Source organism: Procambarus clarkii, chromosome 16, assembly GCF_040958095.1.
Source record: "Procambarus clarkii isolate CNS0578487 chromosome 16, FALCON_Pclarkii_2.0, whole genome shotgun sequence".
Taxonomy (NCBI): Eukaryota; Metazoa; Arthropoda; class Malacostraca; order Decapoda; family Cambaridae; genus Procambarus; species Procambarus clarkii.
Genome location: NC_091165.1, coordinates 18,922,168 through 18,933,095, shown reverse-complemented (window position 1 = coordinate 18,933,095; position 10,928 = coordinate 18,922,168). Strand labels below are relative to the sequence as shown.

Sequence of the window (10,928 nt, the reverse complement as noted above, 5' to 3'; positions counted from 1 at the left end):
GGTGTTGTGTGGTGGGTGTTGTGTAGTGGGTGTTGTGTGGTGGGTGTTGTGTGGTGGGTGTTGTGTAGTGGGTGTTGTGTGGTGGGTGTTGTATGGTGGGTGTTGTGTGGTGGGTGTTGTGTGGTGGGTGTTGTGTAGTGGGTGTTGTGTGGTGGGTGTTGTATGGTGGGTGTTGTGTGGTGGGTGTTGTGTGGGGGATGTTGTGTGGTGGTGTTGGATGGTGGGTGTTGGGTGGTGGGTGTTGGGTGGTGGGTGTTGGGTGGTGGGTGTTGTGTGGTGGGTGTTGTGTGGTGGGTGTTGCGTGGTGGGTGTTGGGTGGTGGGTGTTGTGTGGTGGGTGTTGTGTGGTGGTGTTGTGTGGTGGGTGTTGTGTGGTGGGTGTTGTGTGGTGGGTGTTGTGTAGTGGGTGTTGTATGGTGGGTGTTGTGTGGTGGGTGTTGTGTGGGGGATGTTGTGTGGTGGTGTTGGATGGTGGGTGTTGGGTGGTGGGTGTTGGGTGGTGGGTGTTGGGTGGTGGGTGTTGTGTGGTGGGTGTTGTGTGGTGGGTGTTGCGTGGTGGGTGTTGGGTGGTGGGTGTTGTGTGGTGGGTGTTGCGTGGTGGGTGTTGGGTGGTGGGTGTTGTGTGGTGGGTGTTGTGTGGTGGGTGGTGGGTGTTGTGTGGTGGGTGTTGTGTGGTGGGTGTTGTGTGGTGGGTGTTGTGTGGTGGGTGTCGTGTAGGTGTCGTCGTTAACACCTGTGTAAGGCTGAAGCAGCCGCGAGTAAAGAGTAAGGAGAGGTGCAAGTGAAGGAAAATATTAAGAAATGTATAATATTAGTTGAGTTATGACAGCAGGCGGACTGTCCGCCTTGCTGACACCAGGAGGCTGTGTTTGGTAGCTAAGCTAAACTTTGTCCTCTTTTGTCAAGGTGCTAGTGAATGTTTGTTGTGTTTCTGTCATGTATTTCAACATATTTAGGAATCTATAGATGAATAAATAGATGAATACTGTGTGCTATTCATCCATTCACAGACGCTTGAGTACATGTTTTGATCACTTGTTTCAGGGTCAGTATTTTTATTTATGTCTCTCTTTGATAGGTTTTCTAGTCCGTAATTCATCTTGGAATTGTGTATTTTAGGGCTTGACGGCCCCCTCAGTGAGACTCTAGGGCTTGACGGCCCCCTCAGTGAGACTCTAAGGCTTGACGGCCCCTCAGTGAGACTCTAGGGCTTGACGGGCCCCTCAGTGAGACTCTAAGGCTTGACGGCCCCTCAGTGAGACTCTAGGGCTTGACGGGCCCCTCAGTGAGACTCTAGGGCTTGACGGGCCCCTCAGTGAGACTCTAGGGCTTGACGGCCCCTCAGTGAGACTCTAGGGCTTGACGGCCCCCTCAGTGAGACTCTAAGGCTTGACGGCCCCTCAGTGAGACTCTAGGGCTTGACGGGCCCCTCAGTGAGACTCTAAGGCTTGACGGCCCCTCAGTGAGACTCTAGGGCTTGACGGGCCCCTCAGTGAGACTCTAGGGCTTGACGGGCCCCTCAGTGAGACTCTAGGGCTTGACGGCCCCCTCAGTGAGACTCTACGGCTTGACGGCCCCCTCAGTGAGACTCTAAGGCTTGACGGCCCCTCAGTGAGACTCTAGGGCTTGACGAGCCCCTCAGTGAGACTCTAGGGCTTGACGGGCCCCTCAGTGAGACTCTAGGGCTTGACGGGCCCCTCAGTGAGACTCTAGGGCTTGACGGCCCCCTCAGTGAGACTCTAGGGCTTGACGGCCCCTCAGTGAGACTCTAGGGCTTGACGGCCCCTCAGTGAGACTCTAGGGCTTGACGGCCCCTCAGTGAGACTCTAGGGCTTGACGGCCCCTCAGTGAGACTCTAGGGGCTTGATGGGCCCCTCAGTGAGACTCTAGGGCGTGACGGGCCCCTCAGTGAGACTCTAGGGCTTGACGGGCCCCTCAGTGAGACTCTAGGGCTTGACGGCCCCTCAGTGAGACTCTAGGGCTTGACGGCCCCCTCAGTGAGACTCTAGGGCTTGACGGCCCATCAGTGAGACTCTAGGGCTTGACGGCCCCCTCAGTGAGACTCTAGGGCTTGACGGGCCCCTCAGTGAGACTCTAGGGCTTGACGGGCCCCTCAGTGAGACTCTAGGGCTTGACGGCCGCCTCAGTGAGACTCTAGGGCTTGACGGCCCCCTCACTGAGACTCTAGGGCTTGACGGCCGCCTCAGTGAGACTCTAGGGCTTGACGGCCGCCTCAGTGAGACTCTAGGGCTTGACGGCCCCCTCAGTGAGACTCTAGGGCTTGACGGCCCCTCAGTGAGACTCAAGCTCTTGGGCCACCAGCTGTTGGAGAGGGGGTGAGGTGTCTTACAGTAGCGTTTGTAACTTTTGATCTTCCAGTTCTTCTATCGCTACATGCCAGCCAGCCAGCCAGCCAGCCAGCCAGCCAGCCAGCCAGCCAGCCAGCCAGCCAGTCTGGTGGCTTTGTTAGTGTTGGTGTTCCAGCCGTCCTCTGGCTTCTCCCCCCCCCCACTACTCCTCCACCCCCCTCATGCCTCTCCTGCCACCCCCTCACCCCCACCTCTCATGTCTTTCCTTTCACCCGACGCCACCCCATTCACCTCCCCCTCCCACCCATTAGTATCTTTCCTGCCATCCAGGCGGCCCTTCCAGCCCCTTCCTCCCGCCCACTCTCCACCCACTGTCCTCCCAACACTCCGCCCACTCTCCACCCACTCTCTACCTACACTCCGCCCACTCTCCACTCACTGTCCTCCCAACACTCCGCCCACTCTCCACTCACTGTCCTCCCAACACTCCGCCCACTCTCCACCCACTGTCCTCCCAACACTCCGCCCACTCTCCACCCACTGTCCTCCTAACACTCCTCCCACTCTCCACCCACTGTCCTCCCAACACTCCGCCCACTCTCCACCCACTGTCCTCCCAACACTCCGCCCACTCTCCACCCACTGTCCTCCCAACACTCCGCCCACTCTCCACCCACTGTCCTCCCAACACTCCGCCCACTCTCCACCCACTCTCTACCTACACTCCGCCCACTCTCCACCCACTGTCCTCCCAACACTCCGCCCACTCTCCACCCACTGTCCTCCCAACACTCCGCCCACTCTCCACCCACTGTCCTCCCAACACTCCGCCCACTCTCCACCCACTCTCTACCTACACTCCGCCCACTCTCCACTCACTGTCCTCCCAACACTCCGCCCACTCTCCACTCACTGTCCTCCCAACACTCCGCCCACTCTCCACCCACTGTCCTCCCTACACTCCGCCCACTCTCCACCCACTGTCCTCCCAACACTCCTCCCACTCTCCACCCACTGTCCTCCCAACACTCCGCCCACTCTCCACCCACTGTCCTCCCAACACTCCGCCCACTCTCCACCCACTGTCCTCCCAACACTCCGCCCACTCTCCACCCACTCTCTACCTACACTCCGCCCACTCTCCACCCACTGTCCTCCCAACACTCCGCCCACTCTCCACCCACTGTCCTCCCAACACTCCGCCCACTCTCCACCCACTGTCCTCCCAACACTCCGCCCACTCTCCACCCACTCTCTAGCTACACTCCGCCCACTCTCCACTCACTGTCCTCCCAACACTCCGCCCACTCTCCACTCACTGTCCTCCCTACACTCCGCCCACTCTCCACCCACTGTCCTCCCTACACTCCTCCCACTCTCCACCCACTCTCCACCCACTCTCCGCCCACTCTCTGGCCTCCCCCACCCTGACAACACCCGCAACACCAGCCGCTGTGTGATCCTTAGCCGCCATTTTTGTCAGGGGATTTAACCCCAATTATTGTAACTGTTGTATGGTGGCTAAACTGTGCCCGCTTGACCAGTGGGGGGGGGGTGACGGGTGAGTGGGGAGGTGACGGCTGAGTGGGGGTGACGGGTGAGCGGGGGTGACGGCTGAGTGGGGGGGTGACGGGTGAGTGGGGGTGACGGGTGAGAGGGGGTGACGGGTGAGTGGGGGTGACGGGTGAGTGGGGGTGACGGGTGAGTGGGGGTGACGGGTGAGTGGGGGTGACGGGTGAGTGGGGAGGTGACGGCTGAGTGGGGGTGACGGGTGAGTGGGGGTGACGGCTGAGTGGGGGGGGTGACGGGTGAGTGGGGGTGACGGGTGAGCGGGGGTGACGGGTGAGCGGGGGTGACGGGTGAGTGGGGGTGACGGGTGAGTGGGGGTGACGGGTGAGTGGGGGTGACGGCTGAGTGGGGGTGACAGGTGAGTGGGGGCGACGGCTGAGGGGGGGGTGACGGCTGAGTGGGGGGTGACAGGTGAGTGGGGGTGACGGCTGAGGGGGGGGTGACGGCTGAGTGGGGGTGACAGGTGAGTGGGGGTGACAGGTGAGTGGGTGTGACGGCTGAGGGGTGGGATGACAGGTGAGTGGGGGTGACGGCTGAGTGGGGGAGACAGGTGAGTGGGGAGGGGGGGGAATACGGGTGAGGGGGGGTGTCGTGAGGGGTAGCTGATAGTGGATAGATTTTTGTGTCCGCCTTGCTGACATGATGTTATGATAGCAGGCGGGCTGTCCGCCTTGCTGATACGATGTTATGATAGCAGGCGGGCTGTCCGCCTTGCTGACACGATGTTATGATAGCAGGCAGGCTGTCCGCCTTGCTGACACGATGTTATAATAGCAGGCGGGCTGTCCGCCTTGCTGACACGATGTTACGATAGCAGGCGGGCTGTCCGCCTTGCTGACACGATGTTACGATAGCAGGCGGGCTGTCCGCCTTGCTGACACGATGTTATGATAGCAGGCAGGCTGTCCGCCTTGCTGACACGATGTTATGATAGCAGGCAGGCTGTCCGCCTTGCTGACACGATGTTATGATAGCAGGCGGGCTGCCCGCCTTGCTGACACGATGTTATGATAGCAGACGGGCTGTCCGCCTTGCTGATTTGCAGGCTGTCCGGGGGTTTGGCGGCTGTATGGAATGAACATTTGACCTTTGCTGATGAAGCCGGGCTGGTTGATGAGGCCAGGCTGTGTGGCAGCCCGTCCTCATCAACAATGGCCAAATGTTCGTTAATCTAGCCGCCGAATCCCCTAATTATGAATAAAAAACTGTTTACACACACGACTCATAACTGATAACAGTTCCAACATTCTCGAACAGTGCTTCGCTGACGACCACTGTTCATATCGCAACGCTGTAAATGCTTCACCCACGTACTACAAATACAAATAATCGCTAACCGAGCCTAAACACCTAACCTAACCACGATGTTAGGTTATGCCTATATATGCACAATATGCTAACATAACCTAACTTGCGCCTAACTATTCACATAACATATTATAATATTAATTTATATATTCACTTTACATATATAATAATATTAATTTATTTATGGGAGCTAACCTATTTTTAATACACAATATCTTAAAACGGTTTGATGGATCTTGGAGGTTTAGGCCACTGCTTTAACAAGCCTGGCTAAAGGACAGGGTTGGTGTAGTAAGGCTAGGAGCGAGCAGCCCGTCCTCCAAACATAGACCCAGAAGGGATTCCATGCACCCGCCAAACCCCCTGTTTATGAATGAACATAAACGTTTACACACGACTCACAACTGATTTCGTTCGAACATTTCCGGAACAAGTGCTTCACGGACGAATTTTCTTCGAACCACAATGCTATAAATGCTTCACCCACGTACTACAATTGCAAATAATCTCCAACAGAACCTAAACACCTAACCTAGCCTATGCCTATATATGCACAAAATGCTAATATATTATAATATTAATTTATATTTGAGAAAATTACAATTTTGAATGAACAGCATGTAAAAATTTATGACTGCGTCTGTGGGGTCGACCGCTGGATGGAATGAACTGGAGTCGAGGACGGGTTGTTCCTGAGACTAAGTCACGTGAAACATCTAGATCATTCCTCTTCTATAAACGGACAACGTTCAATTCAAATGTCTTAACTCCTGTTGTCGGTAAGGCCACCAGCGTCGTGGGAAATTCTCCCTTACGATCGTTAAATAGCACTAATAGACATGTGGTCTATCGTGCCAAAAAATTAGAACAACAGCGTATTCTTGTTCTCACAACAGATTAAGTGTCCATGATACCAGAAACGACGATAGATTTGTGCGTGTACAGGGTATCACATCGATGTTTGCAACACTGGAATGTTTGCAACACTGCGATGTTTGCAACACTGAGATGTTTGCAACACTGGAATGTTTACAACACTGCGATGTTTGCAACACTGGGATGTTTGCAACACTGAGATGTTTGCAACACTGGGATGTTTGCAACACTGAGATGTTTGTAACACTGCGATGTTTGCAACACTGGGATGTTTGCAACACTGAGATGTTTGTAACACTGCGATGTTTGCAACACTGCGATGTTTGCAACACTGGGATCTTTGCAACACTGGGATCTTTGCAACACTGGGTTCTTTGCAACACTGGGATCTTTGCAACACTGGGATCTTTGCAACACTGCGATGTTTGCAACACTGCGATGTTAGCAACACTGCGATGTTTGCAACACTGCGATGTTTGCAACACTGGGATGTTTTCAACACTGCGATGTTTGCAACACTGGGATGTTTGCAACACTGCGATGTTTGCAACACTGCGACGTTTGCAACACTGCGATGTTTGCAACACTGCGATGTTTGCAACACTGCGATGTTTGCAACACTGCGATGTTTGCAACACTGCGATGTTTGCAACACTGTGATGTTTGCAACACTGTGATGTTTGCAACACTGCGATGTTTTCAACACTGCGATGTTTGCAACACTGCGATGTTTTCAACACTGCGATGTTTGCAACACTGGGATGTTTGCAACACTGCGATGTTTGCAACACTGCGATGTTTTCAACACTGCGATGTTTTCAACACTGCGATGTTTGCAACACTGCGATGTTTGCAACACTGCGATGTTTTCAACACTGCGATGTTTGCAACACTGGGATGTTTGCAACACTGCGATGTTTGCAACACTGCGATGTTTTCAACACTGCGATGTTTTCAACACTGCGATGTTTGCAACACTGCGATGTTTGCAACACTGCGATGTTTTCAACACTGCGATGTTTGCAACACTGCGATGTTTGCAACACTGCGATGTTTTCAACACTGCGATGTTTGCAACACTGCGATGTTTGCAACACTGCGATGTTTGCAACACTGCGATGTTTGCAACACTGCGATGTTTGCAAAGGCCACGATGGTTCACTGTGAACACGGAACCCGACAGTTACTGTGAACACGGAACCCGACAGTTCACTGTGAACACGGAACCCGACAGTTACTGTGAACACGGAACCCGACAGTTACTGTGAACACGGAACCCGACAGTTCACTGTGAACACGGAACCCGACAGTTACTGTGAACACGGAACCCGACAGTTACTGTGAACACGGAACCCGACAGTTACTGTGAACACGGAACCCGACAGTTACTGTGAACACGGAACCCGACAGTTCACTGTGAACACGGAACCCGACAGTTACTGTGAACACGGAACCCGACAGTTACTGTGAACACGGAACCCGACAGTTACTGTGAACACGGAACCCGACAGTTACTGTGAACACGGAACCCGACAGTTACTGTGAACACGGAACCCGACAGTTCACTGTGAACACGGAACCCGACAGTTACTGTGAACACGGAACCCGACAGTTACTGTGAACACGGAACCCGACAGTTCACTGTGAACACGGAACCCGACAGTTACTGTGAACACGGAACCCGACAGTTACTGTGAACACGGAACCCGACAGTTCACTGTGAACACGGAACCCGACAGTTCACTGTGAACACGGAACCCGACAGTTCACTGTGAACACGGAACCCGACAGTTACTGTGAACACGGAACCCGACAGTTACTGTGAACACGGAACCCGACAGTTACTGTGAACACGGAACCCGACAGTTCACTGTGAACACGGAACCCGACAGTTCACTGTGAACACGGAACCCGACAGTTCACTGTGAACACGGAACCCGACAGTTACTGTGAACACGGAACCCGACAGTTACTGTGAACACGGAACCCGACAGTTACTGTGAACACGGAACCCGACAGTTACTGTGAACACGGAACCCGACAGTTACTGTGAACACGGAACCCGACAGTTCACTGTGAACACGGAACCCGACAGTTCACTGTGAACACGGAACCCGACAGTTCACTGTGAACACGGAACCCGACAGTTACTGTGAACACGGAACCCGACAGTTACTGTGAACACGGAACCCGACAGTTACTGTGAACACGGAACCCGACAGTTACTGTGAACACGGAACCCGACAGTTCACTGTGAACACGGAACCCGACAGTTACTGTGAACACGGAACCCGACAGTTACTGTGAACACGGAACCCGACAGTTCACTGTGAACACGGAACCCGACAGTTACTGTGAACACGGAACCCGACAGTTACTGTGAACACGGAACCCGACAGTTCACTGTGAACACGGAACCCGACAGTTACTGTGAACACGGAACCTGACAGTCACTGTGAACACGGAACCCGACAGTTACTGTGAACACGGAACCTGACAGTTACTGTGAACACGGAACCCGACAGTTACTGTGAACACGGAACCCGACAGTTCACTGTGAACACGGAACCCGACAGTTACTGTGAACACGGAACCCGACAGTTACTGTGAACACGGAACCCGACAGTCACTGTGAACACGGAACCCGACAGTTTACTGTGAACACGGAACCCGACAGTTTACTGTGAACACAGAACCTGACAGTTTACTGTGAACACGGAACCTGACAGTTACTGTGAACACGGAACCTGACAGTTACTGTGAACACAGAACCTGACAGTTACTGTGAACACGGAACCTGACAGTTACTGTGAACACGGAACCTGACAGTTACTGTGAACACAGAACCTGACAGTTACTGTGAACACGGAACCCGACAGTTACTGTGAACACAGAATCCGACAGTTCACTATGAACACACTAAACTTGAGTCAGTCTGACTTCAACTACCAGTTCCTGGGAGGTCACTCAGACCAATGACATCACAGCTCTCCTCCCATCTGATACATTAGGTCATGTAATACATGACCTAATGTATTTACCTTGACTAAACTAATACATTACATACAGATGCAAACCGCTGTATTAATCTCATTACAAATGTTTATACACACTAACATCAATTAAATATTCCTTCATGCTGGTCGTAGGTGATTATGGCTCAGAAAGAATGACTCATGGGGTCATGGATAGGGGGTCAGGGATTGGGGTCAGGGATTGGGGTCATGGATTGGGGTCAGGGATTGGGGTCAGGGATAGGGTCAGGGATGGGGGGCCATGGATAGGGGTCATGAATAGGGGTCAGGGATTGGGGTCATGGATAGGGATTATCCCTCCAATAATCTGCTCCGCTTCGGCGTACCTTAACACTCTCTGATGATGTAAATTCTCTGAGACTAATAAGTAGAATTAAAAAAGCCTTAAACCATAATAAAAAAAAGATTATCTAATTAGCGCGGCCGGCTAATTAGCTCTTGCATTACCGTGCTCAGGCTTTATTAAAGATTATAAATGAGAGATGGAGCAGCCTGGATCTCTCTCAACGAGGCTGTGATGGTTCACTGTGAATACGGCTGTGAGGTTCACTGTGAACACGGCTGTGATGGTTCACTGTGAACACGGCTGTGGTGGTTCACTGTGAACACGGCTGTGGTGGTTCACTGTGAACACGGCTGTGGTGGTTCACTGTGAATACGGCTGTGAGGTTCACTGTGAACACGGCTGTGAGGTTCACTGTGAACACGGCTGTGGTGGTTCACTGTGAATACGGCTGTGAGGTTCACTGTGAATACGGCTGTGGTGGTTCACTGTGAATACGGCTGTGAGGTTCACTGTGAACACGGCTGTGGTGGTTCACTGTGAATACGGCTGTGAGGTTCACTGTGAATACGGCTGTGGTGGTTCACTGTGAATACGGCTGTGATGGTTCACTGTGAATACGGCTGTGGTGGTTCACTGTGAACACGGCTGTGGTGGTTCACTGTGAATACGGCTGTGAGGTTCACTGTGAATACGGCTGTGGTGGTTCACTGTGAATACGGCTGTGATGGTTCACTGTGAATACGGCTGTGGTGGTTCACTGTGAATACGGCTGTGATGGTTCACTGTGAATACGGCTGTGGTGGTTCACTGTGAATACGGCTGTGAGGTTCACTGTGAACACGGCTGTGAGGTTCACTGTGAACACGGCTGTGATGGTTCACTGTGAACACGGCTGTGGTGGTTCACTGTGAACACGGCTGTGGTGGTTCACTGTGAACACGGCTGTGGTGGTTCACTGTGAACAAAGCTGTGATGATTCACTGCAAACAAAGTTGTTTTATTTTCTACCACAGACGTGGCCACACATTTACAATGCTAACCATCATTTATACATTTTCTTCAGTCCTCCATGGACAGGTTCAGAGATCTGTTAAACATATCTTGAGGTTATCTTGAGATGATTTCGGGGCTTTTTAGTGTCCCCGCGGCCCGGTCCTCGACCAGGCCTCCACCCCCAGGAAGCAGCCCGTGACAGCTGACTAACACCCAGGTACCTATTTTACTGCTAGGTAACAGGGGCATAGGGTGAAAGAAACTCTGCCCATTGTTTCTCGCCGGCGCCTGGGATCGAACCCAGGACCACAGGATCACAAATCCAGCGTGCTGTCCGCTCGGCCGACCGGCTCCCCCACTCTATCGGCCGACCGGCTCTATCGTTCAGTGATTTATTGAACCATCAACCACAGAAGGTGATTATAGTGCTTTTAAAATGCTAATTTATCCTACATACATAAATACATAAATACACTGATTTACGTCTATCCTACATAAACAGTGTTCTAGGTGTATTTTTACATAGTGTCATTAATGTGCGTTTACCAAGGTG

General features: G+C 52.8%; 1 protein-coding gene across 1 annotated transcript; it reads left to right on the top strand.

Annotated features, from left to right (window-relative positions):
- The first annotated feature begins 2,564 nt into the window (after window positions 1-2,564).
- Window positions 2,565-3,800, top strand: LOC138365259 (uncharacterized). The gene has a single exon (XM_069325531.1). It carries the CDS (start codon window positions 2,565-2,567, stop codon window positions 3,798-3,800), a length of 1,236 nt encoding a protein of 411 aa, XP_069181632.1.
- The last annotated feature ends 7,128 nt before the right edge of the window (window positions 3,801-10,928 follow it).